The sequence below is a fragment of the Adiantum capillus-veneris genome, chromosome 24, assembly GCF_014529385.1.
Source record: "Adiantum capillus-veneris isolate H3 chromosome 24, ASM1452938v2, whole genome shotgun sequence".
Classification (NCBI taxonomy): Eukaryota; Viridiplantae; Streptophyta; class Polypodiopsida; order Polypodiales; family Pteridaceae; genus Adiantum; species Adiantum capillus-veneris.
In genome coordinates, this window is record NC_140954.1 from 13,862,524 (window position 1) to 13,884,047 (window position 21,524).

At 49.3% G+C, this 21,524-nt stretch overlaps 1 protein-coding gene across 8 annotated transcripts in view; it reads right to left on the reverse strand.

Moving 5' to 3' along the window:
• Window positions 1-21,524, reverse strand: part of LOC147425981 (uncharacterized) — a 102,167-nt gene that overhangs the window by 13,646 nt on the left and 66,997 nt on the right. For 4 of the 8 annotated variants that reach the window (XR_015186117.1, XR_015186116.1, XM_086497991.1 and 1 more), the window contains 8 exons: window positions 10,720-10,804; window positions 10,555-10,628; window positions 10,355-10,485; window positions 9,734-10,169; window positions 9,537-9,646; window positions 9,022-9,465; window positions 8,860-8,948; window positions 8,710-8,754 (listed from right to left, as the gene is read on the reverse strand). Coding sequence is in view for 6 of the 8 variants with exons in the window: in XM_086497991.1 (XP_086354117.1) it covers window positions 8,710-8,754; window positions 8,860-8,948; window positions 9,022-9,465; window positions 9,537-9,646; window positions 9,734-10,169; window positions 10,355-10,485; window positions 10,555-10,628; window positions 10,720-10,804 (1,414 nt within the window). In the remaining 2 variants the exon portion in view is untranslated. Of the gene's footprint in view, window positions 1-8,554; window positions 8,592-8,709; window positions 8,755-8,840; window positions 8,949-9,021; window positions 9,466-9,536; window positions 9,647-9,733; window positions 10,170-10,354; window positions 10,486-10,554; window positions 10,629-10,719; window positions 10,805-21,524 lie in introns of those variants that run through there. The other 4 variants (XM_086497992.1, XM_086497994.1, XM_086497993.1 and 1 more) reach the window with 4 other exon arrangements.

Here is a 21,524-nt window from a genome sequence, read left to right on the forward strand (position 1 = left end):
AGAAGAATCACGAGGAGGGCAAGGAGAATAAATTGGCTTCTACAACAATTACAAAGCCGACGGAGGGTGTCTCATTGCTTGCAGCTATCGAGACGGCTCACATGACTCCTATGAGGGAGTGGTTTAGCTCTCTCTGCTCTACTCATGAACAATCTGTCACTTTGGATGATTCTCACAAAGTCCCTGTGTCTGGCGTAGGCCAAATACCGATCTTTCATTCTTCTATGGATCCCAACTACAGTGTTGAGGCACTTTATGTTCTAGACATGGCCTTCAACCTACTTGCTGTGGCTTGGATTCCCAAGGAACTCGTGTACTCTTTGGAGGAAGCAAGGTTACAATCACCCCACTTGCCTTCTACAGCTGTCCATAGTTCAAGTGGCCAAATCTCGCATCCCACGTTGAAGAACGCACTCCATGAGAAAGAAGAGGAGTGAACTTGAAGAGAGAGTCTTTGCACTCACCACAATAGTGGGGCAAAGTTCTCCACTCAAATGCAGTGGCCCCTAAGGTAGGCATCGCTTGCAGTACTACTTTATTAAGTGATCTGTAAGGCCAGGGAGTCGCTGTACAATTTGCAACCATGCACTGATCTACAAAGTGCTCCCAAGGCCACTTATTTAAAGGCACTATGGCCCAAAAAGAAACTACTATCAGAAGTTGGCAGCCACCAGCTTGCAAAAGTCAATGCCTTGCCGAAAAGCAGCCCACATCTGACTGTTGTGTCACCCATCCGTACGGCCTGCCATAGGATTTGTGGAGAATCTCGACGTGTTTCATGCGTGCTTGGGCTCAGACTCGGCTCCTCTCCTCCAGTCCAGCTCCAACTCAACTTTACCTCCTCTCTTCCAGTCCGATACAACATGCCACATCATCACTTTGTAACATTTTTCAGACCAGTTCATCCTTCACTCTTCCTTCTTTGAGCGCTAGGATCGGCTCAAATATAAGAATCTCCTCGGTTTCTTCTACCTAAAGTTGCTCCTTTGGATCCCTATCCTCTGGCACCTCATCCTTGAAAAGTCCCAGTAGACTCACATGAAATACAATGTAAATCCTCCAAGTATTTGGCAACTTCAATCTGAACGATACCTCATTGACCTTTTCCCGAAACTTGAAAGGGCCTATAGTATTGTATATTTAGCGTTGAATAAAGCTTCTCCTTACCCTTCATCTTTCTCACTCTTGCCTTCTCAAACTTGAGAAGCACCAACTCACCTTCCTGCAACTGCAAATCTTGTTGATGCTTGTCCGCTACTTTCTTGTGCCATTCTTCAGACTTCAGCAAAGCCTCCTTGACCTTGGCAAACTTGGTGGCTAGAACTTCTAAAAAATGATCAATCTGAGATTTTGAACATTTGTTGGCTATCAGTGCTAAGATGTCACTCTGAAGGTGAGAACGCGTGCGCTCGCTGATGCTGTGCAACCAACCTCGCTGCCTAGCACCCCCCCCCCCCCCCCCCCCACCACGTGCTGCCCGCTGCCCTCAGCCCCCGCTCTGCATTCCCCTGCCGCTGGCACTCAGCCCCCGCTGCCCCCCCCCCCCCCCCCCCCCCCCCCCCCCCCCCCCGCGCAGCCCTGTCCCAGTCCGTCCGCCCGCCATCAGCCCCTGCTGCCGCCACACACCCACAGCCCCAGCTCTCTCGCTGCTGGCCCGCCTGCCCCAGCCCGTTTTATCACCCCCCCCCCCCCCCCCCCCCCCCCCCCCCCCCCCCCCCCCCGACTCGACCCGTTCGCCCGTCATTTTGGGCCATCCGCCTGTTATTCCCGGAAAATTCGGTACCCTCGGCATTTGTTTCAACCCCTTGGAGCAGTGTTGGCGTGCCCTTTTGCAGCGCCCTCCCGTCGTCGTCCTCTTCTTACGCCACAGCAGTAGACACAGATGGAGGCTCCAGCTTCGCCACAGAGGGACTCGCCAGAAGCCCCCTCACCCGACCCTGCTGAGCCCACCATTCGACTTGCTCTCTCGCCTACAGAGCAAGCGAGCCTTGCCGCCGAGGTAGAGCGATTGCAGGTGACCTCGGTCATTTGCAAGATTCTCGGCACCCGACCTAGCAGAGGAGAGCTGCGAGACCTTCTCCAGGCCCGCCTTCTCGCAGAGGTGGGAAACATTTTGGATGTCCAGATTCTCGGACGGGGGTACTATCAGATCGAGTTTGAGTCCTCCGAGATGGCGTCCAAGGTCATAGCTATGAGTCCATTGGCCATCCGAGCCTCACGTGCCCACTTTCGACAGTGGCGACATGGTTTTGACCCAGCTTCGGATGTTCTAGTAGAGGAGGCAGACATCCCCATCTCAGTCTGCTTTCCGGGTTTACGGAGAAAGTACCTACCACTTCTTTCCAGGATTGGTTCCGCCATTGGGACCGTCCTGGAGACACCTCGCAAGGCAACATCAGTAGCTGCCAAGGCAGTTGGCATTCCCTCAGTTCGAGTTTTGGTCAAAGATACCCACACTCTCCCGAAGGTTATCCTTCTACCTAGGGTTAGTGGGGGTTGGTTTAGACAGAGTGTGGAGTACTCGGGCCTCCCGAACCAGTGCTTCATTTGCCGATAGATGGGCCATCTAGCGAAGGCATGTCCACGGAGAGGCCGTGATCTGCACTACAGCCTCAGCCCCAGCCTGCCAGGGCTGGCCCGCAGCCATAGCCAGCGGCACAGCGTACAGATGGAGAGCCACCCTCCGAGCCTAGGGCTCCAGCAAAGGAGGGGTGGCAGCATGCCCGTGGCCGCCGACGACAAGGGCCACAGCGTCAGCCTGGCACTCAGAGTGGCCCTCAGGTGCTTACTCAGCAGCAGTGGGTTCCCACGGGGAACCGTTTTGGTCCTCTCGAGCAGGAGGAGATCCCTACGCCAGCCTCCCCCCGCTCCCCCCCCCCCCCCCCCCCCCCCCCCCCCCCCCCCCCCCCCCCCCCCCCCAGAGTTCCCCCCCTTTGCCTCTTCCTCCCCGCCCTCTGCTGCCGTCGCCTCTCCACCTCGCCCCTCTACCTCTGTCGCCCCATCCCGCCCCTCTTCTCCTCCACTCTTCCCAGCTCCCTCCCCCCCCCCCCCCCCCCCTCCTGCTCCACTTCCTCAGTCGGCTCAGGAGACTGGTCCCTCTTCGGCGGCTAGGAGATCTCTTGGCAGCGCCTTTGCCACGAGTCGGCTAGCGCGAGAGGGTCAGCCCTTCTTGCGGCCCCCTCTGCAGATTCAGACATCCTCCCTTGCAGCCATCCCTCGTGGGTTGACGAGCATTGACATCAGACGTCGTTGGGACTTCTTCGACTACGGGTTTACTCGTTTTCTCGGCGATTCCGTAGCCCACCATGAGGCAGCATGTTTCAAGGTCCATGTTTTGTTCCTCGCCGCTAGGGGGACAGAGGCCCTAGACTCAGCAGTTGGTTTCTCCTTCCCCCTCTGTGGTAGGGCCGATACAGAGTGGTCCCTTGACTCAGTGGTGGGATGGTTACATACACGGGTCTTAGAGTTCTCTCACCACATGGGAGAACTTGGAGTTACAGATATGCTGCAGACTTTGTGGCCATTGGCCAAGTTTGCGGTGACACCTCCAGACTCAGCAGGATGTAGGCACATTGTGGTGTACTTCTTTGCTGATACACAGTGTTTGCCTTGCTATGTATACATCCATGAGGACTCCTGGACAGAGGAGGTTGCGTTACGTATGGCTCGCTCTGCTTGGGCTTGGGCTAGGCACTCACTGTAGTCACACCTATCTAGAGGACGCTCGGATGCGGATTACTCCCCATCCAAGCCTGCCTCGAAGATAGCCCGTCTTGCTGCTGCAGCAGCATCTGTTCTCTCTCGCTCCCCATGAGGATCGTCTCATGGAACGTGCAGGGACTAGGTGGGCCTCAGTTTCAGCGACAGCGGGGCTGTTTGCGTCAGGAACCTTAACGTTGCCTTGTGGGAGGAGAGATTGATCTCCTCATGCTTCAAGAGCACCATCTGTGTGAGAGCCGCATTCAGCGTTGTGGTCAGATTTTGCGTGGACATTATGATACCTTTTGGTCAGCTGCTTTTGGACCTGGAGGCATCCAGGGAGGGGTATGTATGACTATTGCGGACTCACTGCAGTAGGCCATTGTGGGCAAAGGGATTATTGTGCCACGCAGGGCTCAGTGGATTACTATGCAGGTTCAGGGTGGCCTGGTGGGCTTCCTGAACATCTATGTGCCCAATGTGGCGAGTGCTCGTGCAGAGTTTTGGTCTCAGATTGTTGAGTCTTTGCTGCAAGCCGATCATTGGTGTATAGGAGGGGACTTCAACATGTTGGAGGACCCTTCTGACAGGATTGGTGGCAGCCATGCTACTATGCATGGAGTCGAGTTGGCAGCTCGGGAGAGGTTTTGTATGACTTTGAGGGTCTCAAATACATGGCAGCACTCTGGTTTTGTGAGGCCCCCAGACAGTCTTACCTTCTCTAGATCGGACCGCAGAGTGGGAGGAGTGAATCTATCGCGCATAGATCGCTTCTACACTAGTGACCACTTCAGTGATATGGGGGGTTCCGTGGGCATCCTGGCAGGGACTTCCTTCTCGGACGATGCACCAGTGATCCTCACAGTGGCAGACAGGCAGAGGAGTGGGAGCACGGTGCTCCGTATCCCTGAGAGGGTCTTGTTGGACTCAGCACTCAGAGAGAGAGTAGAGGCTCTCTGGACAAAGGGCATGGATAGACAGGATTCACCAACAGACAGAGTTGCCTCAAGCCTAGCTCAGCTTAGCCACTTCTTTCTTCAAGAGTCTCTGGCTCGCCGGGCTGCAGCGAGAGAGGCAGAGCAGCGTCTCAGACGGGGCACTGCTTCACTACAGAGGCTGCAGGAGCAACACCCAGACAGTCCATGGTTAGAGGAGCAGTTACAGCAGGCTCGACAGGAGCTTGCTAGCACAGAGGAGAGGCGTCATGAGTTTGCCTTCCATCGACAGGCATCTTAGTCGACTCAGGTGGGTGACAGAGTAACTGGTGCTTTTTTTGAGACAGTGGGGCCTCGGCACTCGCATGCCAAGGTCAGTCCGTTGAGGAGGCCCTATGGGTCAGTTGCTTTTGAGCACGAGGATATGCGTGCAGTCGGTACTGACTTTTACCGTGAGTTATTGTCGGCTGAGCCTCAGTCAGAGCGGCAGGATGCATGCAGGGAGCAGGTTTGGGCACAGATGCCTTGTCTTGTGACAGAGGAGATGCGCCAGAGGCTTGAGATGCCCCTTCAGCTTGAGGAGCTGCATACAGCTCTGAGGGCCCTCCCTCATGGTAGCTGTCCAGGAGAGGATGGGTTGACTCCTAGCTTCTTCTTGGAGTACTGGGACCTGCTTGGCCCAGATCTTTGTAGTGCTTTTCAGTACATTTTGCACACAGGAGTGATGCCTGACAGCACGAGTGAGGGCCTGATCTACCTCATTCCCAAGGAGGGTGGCTCCTTGGATGAGATTCGACAGTGGCGCCCCATCACCATCCTCAACTCAGCCTACAAAATTTTTGCCAAGGCTCTGAGTTTGAGGATTCAGCCACTTTTAGAGAGCCTTATACATGGGACTCAGACAGGTCTTGTCAAGGAACGCAGTATCCTTGACAACATCTTTACTTTTTGGGAGGCTTCTGCGTTGGCACGGCTCCGTGGTGAGGACCTTGTGATTCTTCTTCTCGATTTTGAGAAGGCCTACGACCGAGTTGACTGGGACTTTCTAGATGGCACTCTTCGCAGGATCGGCTTCTCAGATGCTTGGATCAGAGGGGTGTCAACTTTGTACAGACAAGCTCACAGTCAGGTGCTTTTGACAGGGGGGAGATGTGAGCGCTTCATTCTCACACGCTCAGTCAGACAGGGCTGCCCTCTTGCCCCCTTTCTCTTTCTGTTCTATGCGGAGGCGATAAGCAAATTTTTGGTGTCACAGCAGGTTGGCCTTCGGGGCTTAGCACTCCCTATTCGGGGAGAGGAGCTACTGGACGCTGAGTTTGCCGATGACACAGCCTTGTACTTAGATGGCAAGGAGGCCAATCTTCACAGATGTGAGCAGGCTCTGGAGACCTTCTGTAGTGCATCGGACGCACTGATCAACTGGAGAAAGACAGTGGCTTTCTCGGTTGGTAGTGCTCCTATGCCAGATTGGATGCCAGGAGAGGGTTTCAGGTGGATTCCCCCAGGGACTGCAGTTTGATACTTGGGTTGTCAGGTTGGTTTGGCATTGTCTCCTGAGCAGCAGATTGCTCCTCTTCTCCTGTCCATCAGGAGAAAGCTGTTACATCGGAGCTCAGCACGTTTGTCGCTGGCTGGTAGAGTAGTAGTTGCCAACCAGGTGCTGTTGGCAACTATGTGGTACATCACTTCCTACTGGATCTTCTCGAGTTCTTGTATCAGCCAGGTAGAGAGGCTGATCAAGAACCTCCTTTGGTCAGGACGTGACACTCAGATGGCCCGAGCCAAGGTGGCTTGGTCAATCATCACGCTTCCTTGTTCTCAGGGAGGGCTTGGGATCATTGATCCAGCACAGCAGAGCAGAGCCCTTTTTAGGGAAGTTCATAGTCAGAGGACTTCTTCCAGGTGAGGAGCCCTGGAAGAAGTTCTTGTTGCAGAGGCTTCGTGCCAGGGTGCCTCAGTCAGGAGGCCCTTGGCAACCTTCGACCAGATGGATGTTTACAGAGATGCGCAGAGTTGGTTTGAGCCGGAGACTGGAGGACCGCTTCGCTATGAGTTTGCTTCGTTCTTGGGAGCTCTTACGGCATGGCCTGGAGCAGCGACAGCCGATGTGCACGGAGGAGCGCCTACAGCAGCCCCTCGTCTGGAACCCCATGGTTAGCACTCAGAGAGGCCACTTGGTTGGTAGTCGACCGCATGTTTCCTGGGGTCCCATGGCAACAGGTCCAGCGCGCTCTCTAGGTGATTGGCTAGAGTTCACAGGTTTGTCAGAGGAGGTACAGGGTTACCAGCTACAGGGCATGAGAGGCGTGCAGAGCATGTGTCAGGACATCTCAGAGTCAGTTCCAGCTGAGTGGCTCACGCCTCTCGAGCCAGTAGCACCCCGGTGGATGGGAGCCTTCACATGACTGGAGGTTCTCATTTCAGTCAGGGCTTGCTCAGAGACAATCCTAGCCCTGTTTTTCGAGCTTCAAGGTGGGGGACGATTACAGCGAGTTGCAGTAGAGGCCCCGCAGGTAGCAGAGTGCTGTTTCCAAAGGATCCGAGTAGTGGGCATCTGTGGGAGGACTTGCGTCATAGACCCTGACCCAGCAACTCTTGCGACTGGACACTGGAGGCTTTGGGCTTGGGAGTGCTGTCCACTGGCACGAGTACAGTGGGATCCTGGTGAGTGGCTATGGAGGGAGCCCTTCTCTTTTGCAGACCACCCAGGAGTCCCCTTCTTTCAGTACATTGTTCGGCTTGGACGTCATATACTGGCAGCACAAAGAGAGGCCCTCCCAGCTGCAGCACGTCATTGGCAGGAGGAGGGCCTCACAGTTGAGTTCTTGGCAGCCTTTTGGCAGAGACTGTGGGACTCCACACAGCCGAGGCGTGTCACTTTGTTTCAGTGGCTGGTTGCACACAGAGCTACAGCAGTAGGGAGCTGGCTTGTGCATAGTGGTCTCTCGGCCGCATGTGCAGCCTGCGACCAGTTAGTGGAGAGCCAGCGTCATTGCGGCTTGGTCCACTCTCACGGGCCCAGACTTCAGTTTGAGCTATCTTCCACCAGCAGGATGATAGTGATACAGGGGGAGCGACCTACACTCCAGCCTGCTACAGAGCTTACTCCAAAGGAGTGGTGCAATGAGAGAGAGGAGTGTTGGGAGCTCATCAGTGGCCCGACACTTTGGTTCATCTGGCGGGCCCGCTGTTTCCGCATTTTTGAGGCTCGCTCTGTGCCACCAGCAGAGACTGTTCGTGACTTTTGGCTAGAGCTGATCCATACTCTCAGAGGACAGCTAAAGGGACTATAGGGCAGCTCCGACCGCATGCGGGGGCGCCGCGAGGCTTTCCTTAGACTCTGGAGCCCTGGGCCTTTCTTCACCAGTGTCCAGGGTGTGCTCAGATGGGACTACCGACCACCTGTGTGGCTCTTCCCTCCTCCCATCTCTTGATTTAGCCTCATTGTATATATGTTGTTCTTTCATTGGGAGAGTCTCCCCATCATGTTTGTTGTAGCCCTCTCTTGCAGAGGTGGTTGTAGCCCTACGGGCAGTTTTCATTAACTAATAGAAGAATCTTTTTCTCGGAAAAAAAATAAATGATCAATCTGAAAGATCGTATCCTCTCTGTGGGAACTTAGCACTATGATGTCTCCACACTCTCTACCCTCCATCACCTCCTCGAGTGACCCCAGGTGTGTCTATAGGGATCCTTTGCAATTCCATACTGCCATGTGTGCCTCTATGTGAGATGTCTCATACCTTCTTTTTTTTCTTTTTTGAGGGGGGGGTGTGAGTGGGATAATTGAGAGAAGGAACATGCATTAGTCTAATAAAAGTAAGAGAGAAAAGCCCTACATGCATAATCGAAAGTTATGAACTTGGAAAATTCAATCTGTTTGAGGTTTGGACAGCATCTAGGATATCGATGAGGCCGTTCCTTCTTGAAGTTGCCTATAAACAGTCATTTCCTAAGCTATTACACGAAAAAACAGGGTTCAGGGTTCTTGTGACAGTGCTCCCAAGATCAGTCACAAGCTGGTGATAATAACAGTAGCTCTGTTGAAAACCTTCAAACACTTGAAAGTTATTACATTCTATGTGTCGCAAGTACCTGCTGGCGCGTACTTATGTTTCTTCTGTTTGTCGAGGAACCAGACAAAAACAAGAAGAAAAGAGAATAAGGATCTGATTTAGCAACATTACAGATTTGAAGAAAGCTTACTGTAAGGAGAATACCAAACCTTTTGTTTGGGTTTCTGGCCCATAAAAAGGCTCCAGCAGCAATAAGGACAGCTCCACTTACAGCTCCGACAATTGCACCATTTAGAACCTACAAGGCAATATACGATTCAGTGATTACATGGCGAGGCTGACAAGATACCAAATACAGCAAGTACCCCTACCTGCTTTGAGACACCATTAAGATCAATCATTCTTCCTTTCTGGTTTGAAGCTGTCACCAGGGTTTTTTCTCGCTGCATATCTCTTTCATTCGTTTTAACACACTCCACATTGGTTACAGCCTCCAGACTGCGTTCTGTCTCTTTACCTTCACTTTCAGGCAAACAATCCTTTTCTTTATTACAAGAATCTGCTCCTGAAGCCCCTGAAACAGCCAAATCACTCTCAGGACCCGTCTTGAAAGGTTCCACACTTGCCATTCCATTTCCAGATTCAACTTCTTCACTCCCTGTTCTATCGGCATCCATGAGTTTAAGATGCTTTCTGGGTAATTCTGCCTGCTCTGCCTCACATTCAGCATTTCTTCTTGGAGAGCTTCTGAATTGAGAGCTCGACATGTGCACCTCAACGGTTGAAGGGAGTGTAAGGCCTTGTTTGGTGGCACCCTGCACTTTCCATGGTTACACAAGCGAGATTGAGGTTTCCATGGCATTAGAAAAACCACCCAATAATATACCTCTGGCCTGGTTGTTTCAAAGGCTTTGATCTTGGCTTTAACACTGCTAGGACTGGGCTTTATATGATTCACCCCTGCCGAATTTTCCAACGAATCTCCCCGACTATTTTCTGTGAAGAGCAGATTAGGCTAGGGTAGCTCTTGTGCATGATAGGGCAGAGAAAAAATGTTGCCAAAATTTAAGATACGTAAATTACCTGATCCCGTTTGTTCCTCCGGTTCACCATATACATATGCTTGTGATGGAATTGCAACTGTGGCAGATGAACTAGAGTTCATTTGATCTGCTTTGGCAGGGTTGTGGGGACTGATAGATCTGATGCTGCTAGTTTTCTCAGAAGAATCTCCACTCGTAGAAACCAGCTCTCTCACAGGTTCAAAACCTGTTGAGGGTTCTTCAAGGTTATCTTGCACATTCTTATCAGACTTGTCTGATTGTGATTCTAACTCCTGTGAGGCAGCCGAAGAAACGTCTTTGCTTGCTTTGGATTTGTCAACATCTTTTTCTGGCTCCCGTATTGGTGCTGAGAGAATGGGATCAGATGGCCCACTTTCACTTTCCTTTTCTACTAGCTGTGAATTTTCGGTTGACTTTGGCGCTTCTTGCCCTCTTCGTTTCAAGGCAGCTGCTCTCTGCAGCAGAATCACGGTTTAAATGGTGCAAGTGCATGCCTTCTAAATCGGAATGAGACATACACAAAATGCTACATAATGTTGTGCAGACTCTCAAGAAGAATATACATGAGGGGTAACCAAAAGGCCAACAGTGAAGGCTTACACAGACACAAAATATTGCTGTATCAACAGGTATTGCTTACCATTATATCAATTCTCCGGCGTTCTTCATCTGTGAGCACAAAGCTAAGACTCAGGTGGATACTCCCACCACCATCCAACAGAAGATATACTTCATAAGAGCCCTTCTCCACAATAGAAGGTGTATCAATTTCTGACAGAAAAACAGGTTTCATTTGTCACCATCAATTAGAAGCCATTAAACAGTCAATATTATACTAACCATTCTTTGATATCATCTCCCCATTTTTATGAACAAGCATCACCAAGAGATTATCACGAAGGTTCAACACAGGGCTGTGAGCAATTTCAAGAAAAGGAAAGGCGTCAAAAATGGAACAAAACCGGTCTCTTCAGAATAAAAGCACAAGGGAGCCCAAAGACTTACAATTCAAAATCTAAGGTCCATGGTGCAGTCTTCCGACCAAATGTTTTGTTTGGTGCTGTTTGAAACTCCCTCGCACCAACAGCAACTACAAATAATAAACACTAGCAACTTCAAGAATAGAAAATCAAAGCTTTTAAAGATCTCTCTCTCTCTCTCTCTCTCTCTCTCTCTCTCTCTCTCTCTCTCTCTCTCTCTCTCTCTCTCATCAAGGCCGAAGTAAATGTAGCAGAATGCGTTATGCAAAAGAAACTTGATGAGGCAGTAGCAAGTTTTGAAGCATGGAGAACAAATATGGAAAAACACATGGGGGAAAAGGATGCAATAATCGAGGAGCTAAAAGGAGAACTTGCGGCTTGCAAATCTGCAACTAAGGAGAAGGGAGACGACCAACCTTCGGTGCTGAAGGAGCTTGAGGACATGAAGGATCAGATGAAAACTCTACGGGAAGGAGATGAACAAAAATCGAAAACGGCATCTTCATGGGCGGAACGTCTTGTGAAGACACAAGAAAAGGTTGAGGAAGCAGAGGAATGGATTGAGGATGCGAAGAAAGGGAAGGCCCAAATGCTCGAGACCACACCTACTTCTACCATTATTAATATGACCATTGAGGAAGAGCAGAAAAGGAAGACTCGGGCTCTGCATGTGCGGGTCACAGGAGTCAAAGACAAAGAGAATGTAGATGAAGAAGTGAAGGAACTGCTACAACGCATGGGCATCACAGAGCCTACTCACACAAGTGCATGGACAGTGGGCAACAAAGGAATCGATGAGAAGGGAAACGTAAAGGATAGGGCACTTATTCTCCGATTCCCGAATATAGAAATAAGGAAAGAATTTCTAAAAAAGAGGCCAACTCTTAAGAAAACCGGTATTTTCCTGGGAGATGACCTTACATTGGCACAAGTGACACACATGCAAGAGTTGATGCCAGAGATCAGGGCAGCAAGAGAAAAGGGGAAAATCGCCTTTTATAGAGGAGGGAAAGTAGTGGTTCTGGAAAAGCGCTCAACATGACGGTGCGAGACCTATGGGGCGACGCTCCGGATAGCGGCGTGGAATTGTAATGGATCATATAGACTAGATGTAGGTGCCTTTGAAGACAGCTTTAGGGACAGAGACATAGTTTTCTACTCAGAGACACACCAGATACCTGGACAGCGTATGCCACATGTGAAGGGTTATTTATGGGAAACAGCTAGTCGACCAGACAAGAGATCTCTACAACGTAGCCGGGGTTCAGGAGGAGTAGCAATCTTATTTAAGGAGGAGCTGAAACCACTACTACAGCTTATCAGGAAAGATGAGCAAGCAAGGTATATGTGGGTGAGAATGAGAGCCGAGACAGGTAGATTTCTATATATCGCTATATGCTACTTCCCTCTGAGTACCTCAGTCTACTCCTCAACTAAAGGGCAATCCCCTTTCCCCATATTGAGTAATGATATATGGGAGTTCTCTAGAGATGGAGACATCATTCTCTTAGGAGACTTTAATGCCAGAACGGCCAACACTCAAGCAATATTCTATGATACTTCTGAGGAAATGCTCAGAGAAGTGGATTTATCACAGAGGGGGCTTACTAGAAACTCACAGGATAAAGAACACACTGAATATGGGAGACATCTCATGGAGATGGCAACTATACATGGTTTGGCCATACTTAATGGTCTAGAGAATTTCCCGTTATCTGGGGGATTCACATGCTTCCCGCACAGGCATGGGGCCAGTACAGTGAATTATGTCATGACTTCACCAAGCTTTATTTCTAGTATCAAGGAATTTAAGGTGGGACCCAGACCGGTTGGGATTGCAGTGGATCATGCTCTATTGACCTTATCAATCTCCTTCCAATACAATGCCTCTCAAGTACAAAGGAAGAAGACACACACAAGATATACTTTCACGCCAGAAACTGATTCAGTCTATGTGGAAAAGATCTATAATAGGATGTGGACAGCCAAGCCAGTATATACTGTAGAGGAGATTACTTCTCAATTAACAGAGATACTACATGGAGCAGCACAAGAGGCATACCCACATACTCAACCTGATCAGAAGAGAGGATCTGGGAACATGCCTCAAAACAGTTGGTATGACGAGGAATGCAGAGAGACGAGAACCCAGGTCCAGAAAGAGCTTACACTTGGGATCATCACATATAAGCAGTCTCGGATTGCTCTTCGGCGTATAGTACGTCGCAAGAAAAGGGCATTTTTAGCCAAACTGGAGAAGGATTTATATCAGCTCTTCTTGAGTCAGGACTCACATGAGGCCTGGCGCTTATTTCGCGAGCACTCACCGCCTCCGACGATTACTTCTCCTGAGATCTCGGGTCAATATGTAACATCATTATATATGGTATCTGGACAGCGTCCATTACCAGATCCGCTAGAGCCATGCCCTGCTACTAGTACTTTCTTTACTACGGAAATGGTGGAAAAAGCCATTGATAAGATGAAGACAAGAAGAGCATATGATCATGATGGTTTAGTAGCAGAACACCTGATCCATGCCAGGGATCTACTTTCAGAAGTCCTTGCTCATCTGTTTAATCGGGTCATGTGTGAAGGATTACCTGAATCTTGGAAATTATCTACTATCGTACCTATTTTCAAGTCAAGGGATCCTATGATACCCGGGAACTACCGTACCATTATGGTAGGTCACACTTTGACCCGACTGTACGCATCCATTCTTGAACAAAAATTGAGTAGATGGGAAGAGAATGAGGGAATAAGGGCAACAGGACAAGCTGGATTCAGAAGGGGTTACTCCACTTTTAGATCATATTCTTACGCTCAGAGCCATTATTGAGGAAGGAAGAGCAAACGGGAGAAGGATGTATTGCTGCTTTGTGGATTTTCGGAAAGCTTTTGATACAGTACCAAGGGCCAGATTGATGCGCAGGATGCAAGAGTTAGGGGTCCCCAAAGAGATTATTTGGGGGATCATGGCCTTATACGGGTCAGTTACTGGTTATGTACGTACTCCAGAAGGGGATTCCGACATTGTTCACTCCACCGTTGGAGTAAAGCAGGGATGCCCACTATCCCCTACTTTATTTGGTATGTACATAGATGAGGTATCAGATTACATTGATAGAGAAGGTGACAAAGGTGCTCAACTTGCAGGGTCATGGATCCCTTTGTTGTTGTATGCAGATGATATTGTATTGATAGCAGAATCACCAGATGGAATGCAGAGGCAGCTAGATGCATTACATAAATTCGCGGAGGACAATGGACTGTCAGTAAACTTGGGTAAAACCAAAGTTATGGTGTTTAACACCACACCGCAGTGGGTTAGGAGATCGGCACCTACATTTGCATATGGCCAGGATACAGTAGAGTACACAGATGCATACACATACCTTGGGGTGGTATTTGCAGGACCGAAGTTTACTCTTAAGAAAGCATCGGATGCTAGATTATCCAGAGCCTCTGCAGCCCTGGGAGGGTTGGAGAGGATGTGTTCACAAGTGCAGTTTCAGGAACCACGAACAAAACTTTGGCTCTTTGATACTGTGGTGGCTTCGGCTATGCTTTATGGGGTCCAGATTTGGGGACCATCTGTGGATCAGGATAATTGGAAGTCAATGGAGAGACCTTTGGTATCTATGATTTCCCGAATGATTAGAGCCAAGGCCTCCGTACCACACGCGATTACCCGAGCGGAACTAGCGGCCCCTCCGATAGAAATTGAAGCTCTTACCAGATCAGTGTCCTTTATACATGGTTTGTGGGATACAAATAATGGCCGATATACTAGACTGGCCCTCAAATCCTCTCGCCAATTGGCAATGAAAGGGGATACATCATGCTGGTATGCGCAACTGTCCTCGTGGTTTCAGAGACACGGGTTCAGTATGGAAAGATTACCCCCCTTCCAATACTCTCTTGAGGCTCCATCATTGGCAATTACACGAACGGAGATTAATAAAATCATCCGACAGGATCTTATACAGTTGGATACTAAGAGGACATGGGTAGACCCTACACAAGAATTGGGCACGGAGATGGCCGACTACAAAGAAAACTTCCTACAACTATCTGAAGATGGATTTGTGATTCGCCCGAGTTACATGGATACCCACCTGTCTCATGGTTTGAGATGTGCTATTGGTCAGATTCGAACATCCTCACACCAGTTGGAAATTGAATTTGGCAGATTTAGGGGAATCCCACCTGAGAGCAGAATTTGCAAGTTATGCGGAATGGAGCCACTGCACAGTATACTATGAGATACGTGGGCGTTTTCATTGCCTCTTTAAAGAAGGTTTTGGACCTCTAGATAGAATCATGCAATACCAAGATCAAAGATGCTTAGGCTTGTACCTACTGGAACCACATCGGCACAGGGATAATCTAATGAGAAGACAAAGAGCACTACGGCCACAGAGGCAGATCACAGATTTCTTCGGATCGAGAGAAGCAGGAGTGGAAGGGGAAGCAAGAGGCCAGCAGCCAACACAAAGGAGTACCCACATTCATACCGAAGGCACCCTAATTGACAGAGCGATTGAGCTTAGGAAATCGAGACGCCCACGACCAAGATGCAGAAGCACACTTCACCGGAGAAGACTACAACAAAGGATTCGAAGCATTCTAGCCAGACACCCAGAATGCTCCTAAGAAGTTTCTTTAATACTTTGTATTTAGTTTTTTCACATTTACTTTCACACTTTTCACACTTGGTACTTTAGTACTAAGGTACCCAGACATTGTAACAGATTCACCACTTTTGTACCAGTTTGGTCTCATAGGTCATTCTGGCCTTTTGAAGACAATATAACATTTCATTTCATTTCTCTCTCTCTCTCTCTCTCTCTCTCTCTCTCTCTCTCTCTCTCTCTCTCTCTCTCTCTCTCTCTCTCTCTCTCTCTCTCTCTCTCTCTCTCTCTCGCGACCTGCTTCAACACCTGCAGCATGAGGACTTCAGCGACCTGCTTCAGCCCTACAGCGCGACCTGCTTCAGCACCTGCAGCGTGAGGACTTCAGCACCTGCAGCAAGGACGAGGACCTGCAGCGCGACCTGCTCTACCTCCACATTGGAAGCCAGCCAGCGTGAGTTCACTCTCTCTCTCTCTCTCTCTCTCTCTCTCTCTCTCTCTCTCTCTCTCTCTCTCTCTCTCTCTCTCTCTCTCTCTCTCTCTCTCGACCTGCTCTGCCAGCGTGAGGACCTGCGGAGCGACCTGCTTCAGCGTGAGGTGCTTCAGCCCTGCAGCGCGACCTGCTATGCCAGTGTGAGGTGCTTCAGCACCTGCAGCGCGACCTACTCAGTCAGCGTGAGGTGCTTCAGCGTGAGGCGTTGATGTGACTCGCACGCCCACAGGTACATACAGCACCCCCACCCCCACCCCCACCCCCTTCAGCCCGCAGGTACATACACCCAGCGGATTTCAAAACCTAGGCATTTTCCAAATTTTCAAATTTCCGAATTTTTGAATTTTCAAAATCAAAATCCTGCGCAAAGGAGACCTTTGAGCCAATCACTTGCAACATGAGGTGGATGAGCCACAACTACGACACTTTGATTTTGTTTTTTTGATTTGAAACAAATTCGATGATCATAGATACATCGCTACCGGGAGCAGCTTCCGGTTTCGTTTCAGGCGACGCTATCATGCAGAATCTGAGAACTTCAGGCCAGACAGAGCTGGTAGAAGCACAGTGGGAACAAGTACAAAGCAGTCCAAGTCTGAGGGTCATTGTAGAGGAGATGGAAAGAGAGGGACCTGCTACAAGATTGAGGTATATGGATGATCCAGAGGTCTTAAGTAGGCTAGGAAATTCTCTTGGGTTTCCATTTCCAAAAGGATCGACCATTGATCATGAAATTAGTCAAGCAACACCAAGTGTGAGGTTTCCAGGTGAAGATACTGGAGAGGAGGTCGAGGAAGGATTGGCTCTTCACCATGCAGCAAGTACAGAAGATGCAAAGGACCCTGCACAGGACACGGAAGCCGTCAATGTCTCACCTGCTTGCAAGTCACGAGCAAAGGCAACCTTCATGCTCACGAACAAACGGATGGCGCAGATGGAGAAGGAAATGAAGGAGTGGAAAACAGAGATGGAAGGATGGTGGAAGGAGAAGGCCAACCTCCTTCAGATGGTCTTCAATGAAGGCGCACAATGGAAGAAGGAGAAAGAGAGCCTTAACACAGAAATACAGACACTCAAAGAAGAAGTCTCAGCCCTCAAACAGGAGAACCCAAACGGCGAGATACGGACACTTAAAAATGAAGTCTCAGCCCTTAAACAGGAGCTTGCTGATAGAGTAAGCAGTGGGTTAGAGGAGGGCGAATTTCAGCCCTCGGTAATAGATGAAATCAAGGAAATCAAGGAAAAGGTAAGGATGATCACAGAGGAAGAGAAACTGAGTGTGGCAAAGACATCTTCATGGGCGGAGATGATAACAAGGACACAGAAAAAGGCGGACGAGGCCGAAAAATGGATTGAGGTCGCCAAGAAAGGGAAAGGTCAAGAAACTCCTTGTACACCGACGCTTATCAACATGACGCTCGAAGAGGAACAAAGAAGGCGGATGCGAGCATTGCATGTGAGAGTGACCGGTCTCAAGGACATAAACAATGTGGAGAAAGAGGTCACAAGCCTTACATCAATGATGGGGATGGAGAAGCCTTTGCACACAAAGGCATGGAGGGTAGGTAAGAAAAGTGATGGCACGGGAGAGTCTTCAAAGGGGAGAGCTCTCATACTACGCTTCCCCTCATTGGAAGATAAGAAGGAATTCTTGAGGAAGAGGCCTACTCTCAAAAAGACAGGTATTTTCCTCGGTGATGATCTGACTCTCTCACAGCTCGCACATATGAGAGAGGTAATGCCAGAGATTACAGCGGCAAGGGAGAAGGGAAAGATAGCCTTCTACAGAGATGGATGGGTGGTGATTTTAGAGCGGCGCACTGCATGACGGTGCGAGACCTATGGGACCACATTGAAGATGGCTACCTGGAATTGTAATGGGTCTATGAGGTTGGACATGGGTGCATTTGAGGACAGTTTCAAAGACAAGGATATTGTATTCTTCTCAGAGACTCATCAGGCCCCTGGACAGGTGATGCCACATGTGTTGGGATACAGATGGGAGACAGCTCACAGGACAAATGCGAGATCTGAACATGGGAGTAGAGGTTCAGGAGGAGTAGCAGTGCTATTCAGAGAGGAACTACAACCATTACTACATATTGTACGAAGAGATGATCATGCTAGATATATGTGGGTGAGACTGAGAGCTGACACAGGTCGATTCCTATATATTGCCATATGTTACTTTCCTCCCAGTACATCAGTGTATGCTGCATCCAGAGGGCAGTCGCCTTTCTCTATACTAGATGATGACATATGGGAGTTTTCTAGGGATGGTGATATCATTCTCCTAGGAGACTTCAATGCCCGAACGGGCAACTCGCAGACAGTCTTCTAGGACACTTCAGATGAGATGCTTAGAGAGCTGGATGTGGGTGAGTTGGGACTTGACAGATGCTCAGATGACAGAATGGAGACGGAGTAATGGCTTACAACGATTTCCTGGAGCAGCAGGTTTCACATGCTTTCCACACAGACATGGGGCCAGCACAGTGGATTATGTTATGACACAACCAAGCTTTGTCCCCTGCATTCAGGATTTCACAGTGGGAGCCAGGCCAGTGGGCATAGCAGTAGATCATGCTCTCTTGACACTGTCTGTTAAATTTTCGTATAGTATAACCCAGACATCAAGAGGCAGGTCCCACACCCGCTATACATTTACACCAGAGACTAATTTTGTTTATACAGAGGAGACCTGGGACCGTCTATTGGAAGGCACAGCTGGCACAAATAGTACAGGACTCTCAGTGGAGGAGTGCACCACTCTACTGACTGAGACACTGCATGGGGCTGCATCAGTGGCATACCCACAAACTCAACCGGGCAAGAGACGACATTCTGGGAGCATGCCCCATAATAGTTGGTATGATGAGGAATGCAGAGAGATGAGAGCCCAGCTTCAGACGAATCTTCTTTTAGGAGTCATCACTTACAAACAGTCTGGGATTGCTTTCCGATGCCTTGTGCGACGGAAGAAGAGAGCTTACCTAGCTCAGATGGAGCGAGACTTATATCAGATGTTCTTGAGTAGGGACTCAGGAGAGGCATGGCAACTCTTCCATGAGCACTCCCCTCCCCTAGTGATTACTTCACCTGATGTGTGGGGCCAATATGCGACATCATTATATACGGTTCCTGGACAGGAACACCTTCCAGACCCTACCAAGCCTTGCCCAGCTACGAGCACTTTCTTTACACCTGAGATGGTACAAAGGGCCATCGACAGGATGAGGACCGGGAAGGCATATGATCATGACGGTCTAGTAGCGGAGCACTTTATACATGCCAGGGATATGCTGATGGAGGTTCTCGCAGTGTTGTTCAATCGTGCCATGTGTGAGGGATTACCTGAGACTTGGAGGTTGTCTAACATTGTGCCCATCTTCAAGGCAGGTGGCCCTACAGAGCCTGGGAACTACCGCACTAATATGGTTGGACACACATTGGCATGGTTGTATGCATCTATTCTAGAGCAACACTTGAGTAATTGGGCAGAGGGCGAGGGGGTACGAGCAAAGGGTCAGGCCAGCTTCAGGAGGGGTTTCTCCACTCTTGATCATATTGTGACACTCAGGGCCATCATTGAGGAGGGCAGAGCACATGGGAGACGGATCTATTGCAGCTTTGTGGATTTTCGCAAAGCATTTGACATGGTACCAAGAGCTCGATTGATGCGCAGACTACAGGAGATGGGGGTGCCCATAGAGGTGATTTGGGGGATTATGGCTCTGTACAAATCAGTGATGAGACAGGTACGCACTCCGGAAGGGGTATCTGATTTAGTTCACTCTACTATTGGAGTAAAACAGGGCTGCCCATTGTCTCCTACTCTATTTGGTATGTATGTTGATGAGGTATCTGATTAAATTGACAGAGAGGGTGACAGGGGCGCCCAACTGGCAGGGACGTGGATCCCATTGTTGCTATATGCTGATGATATTGTGCTGATATCTGACTCACCAGAAGGTATGCAACGACATTTGGATGCACTACGCAGTTTTGCAGAGGATAGTCGATTGTGTGTAAACCTAGGTAAAACCAAGGTTATGGTGTTTAACACCACGCCGCAATGAGTCAGGAGATCAATACCTACTTTCAAATATGGTCAAGATATTGTGGAGTATACAGATGCATACACTTACCTAGGGGTAGTCTTTACTGGGCCGAGATTTTCTTTCAGAAGAGCAGCAGAGACTAGACTAACTAGAGCTGGTGCGGCTCTAGGAGGAATGGAGAGGATGTGTTCACAGGTTCAGTTCCAGGAACCTAGGACAAAGTTATGGCTCTTTGATACTTTGCTCGCCTCTACTATGTTATGTGGGGTGCAGGTTTGGGGACCTTCTGTAGGCCAGGATGGTTGGAGGCGTATGGAGAAGCCCCTGGTATCTATGATCTCTCGGCTAATTAGAGCCAAGGCTTCCGTACCGCATGATATCATTCGAGCGGAATTAGCTGCCCCCCCTATGGAGATTGAGGCGCTTACTAAATCAGTCTCCTTTGTACACAGTCTGTGGGATACTACAAGAGACAGATATGCCAGGGTGGCTCTAGAGTGCCCCAGACAATTAGCTCTTAATGGGGATACATCATGCTGGTATGCACAGATGGCATCATGGTTTCAGACACATGGTTTCACCATGGACAGGTTGCCTCCTTTTCAATACTCTCTACAAGCACCCTTGACGTCTCTGACGCGGGTAGAGATTAATAGACTCATTCGTCAGGATCTAATCCAGATGGACGAGGAGGACATGGATAGAGCCGATACAGGAGTTGGGCACAAAGATGGCTTTCTACAAAGAACATCTTCTCCACCTCACGGGGGATGGGTTTGTGATTCGACCTAGCTATATGGACACGCATCTTTCTCATGGTTTGCGTTGTGCCATTGGCCAGATACGCACGTCCTCACATCAGCTTGAGATTGAGACTGGCAGATTCAGAGGGACACCAACAAATAGCAGGATATGCCGCTTATGCCATCTAGAGCCAGAGACAGAGGTACATTACATATGTCATTGCACAGTGTACTATGAGATACGAGGCCGTTTGCATTGTCTATTCAGAGAAGGTTTTGGGCCTCTATCTAGGGTCATGAGTTATGAGGACCAGAGATGTCTTGGGCTATATCTACTTGAGTTACACAGGCATAGAGAAACTTTACTGACGAGAGCTAAAGAGAGACAACCCCGGAGACAGATCACAGATTTCTTTATACTAGATATTGTACACCCAGAAGAACAGACAGAGGAGCAGCCAACAGTGGAGAGGTCTGCCCGCACTACTGGCATTCTCATAGACCAAGCATTGGAACTAGGAAGATCTAGACGACCCCGATGGAGAAGAGGAGCTACACAATTTCGAAGGAGGCTTCAGCAAAGGATTCGAGCCCTACTTCTTTGTCGTCTAGAGTGCAGATGAAGATGGATCTCTATGAAGATGGATCTCCACTTCCCTCCCATATTGTATACACATTGTACTGCTTAGTTCACACATTTCACGCCTTTCACCTTCACACTTGTCAGCTTAGTTTAGGTTTCCGCAGTATTTATATTTTGTTATCCTAGATTAATTTATTATTTTGTTAATCTGACTTTGTATCAGATACACCACATTGTAACTTTCTGGTCTCATAGGTCACTTTGGCCTTTTGAAGACATTAATATAACATTTCATCTCTCTCTCTCTCTCTCT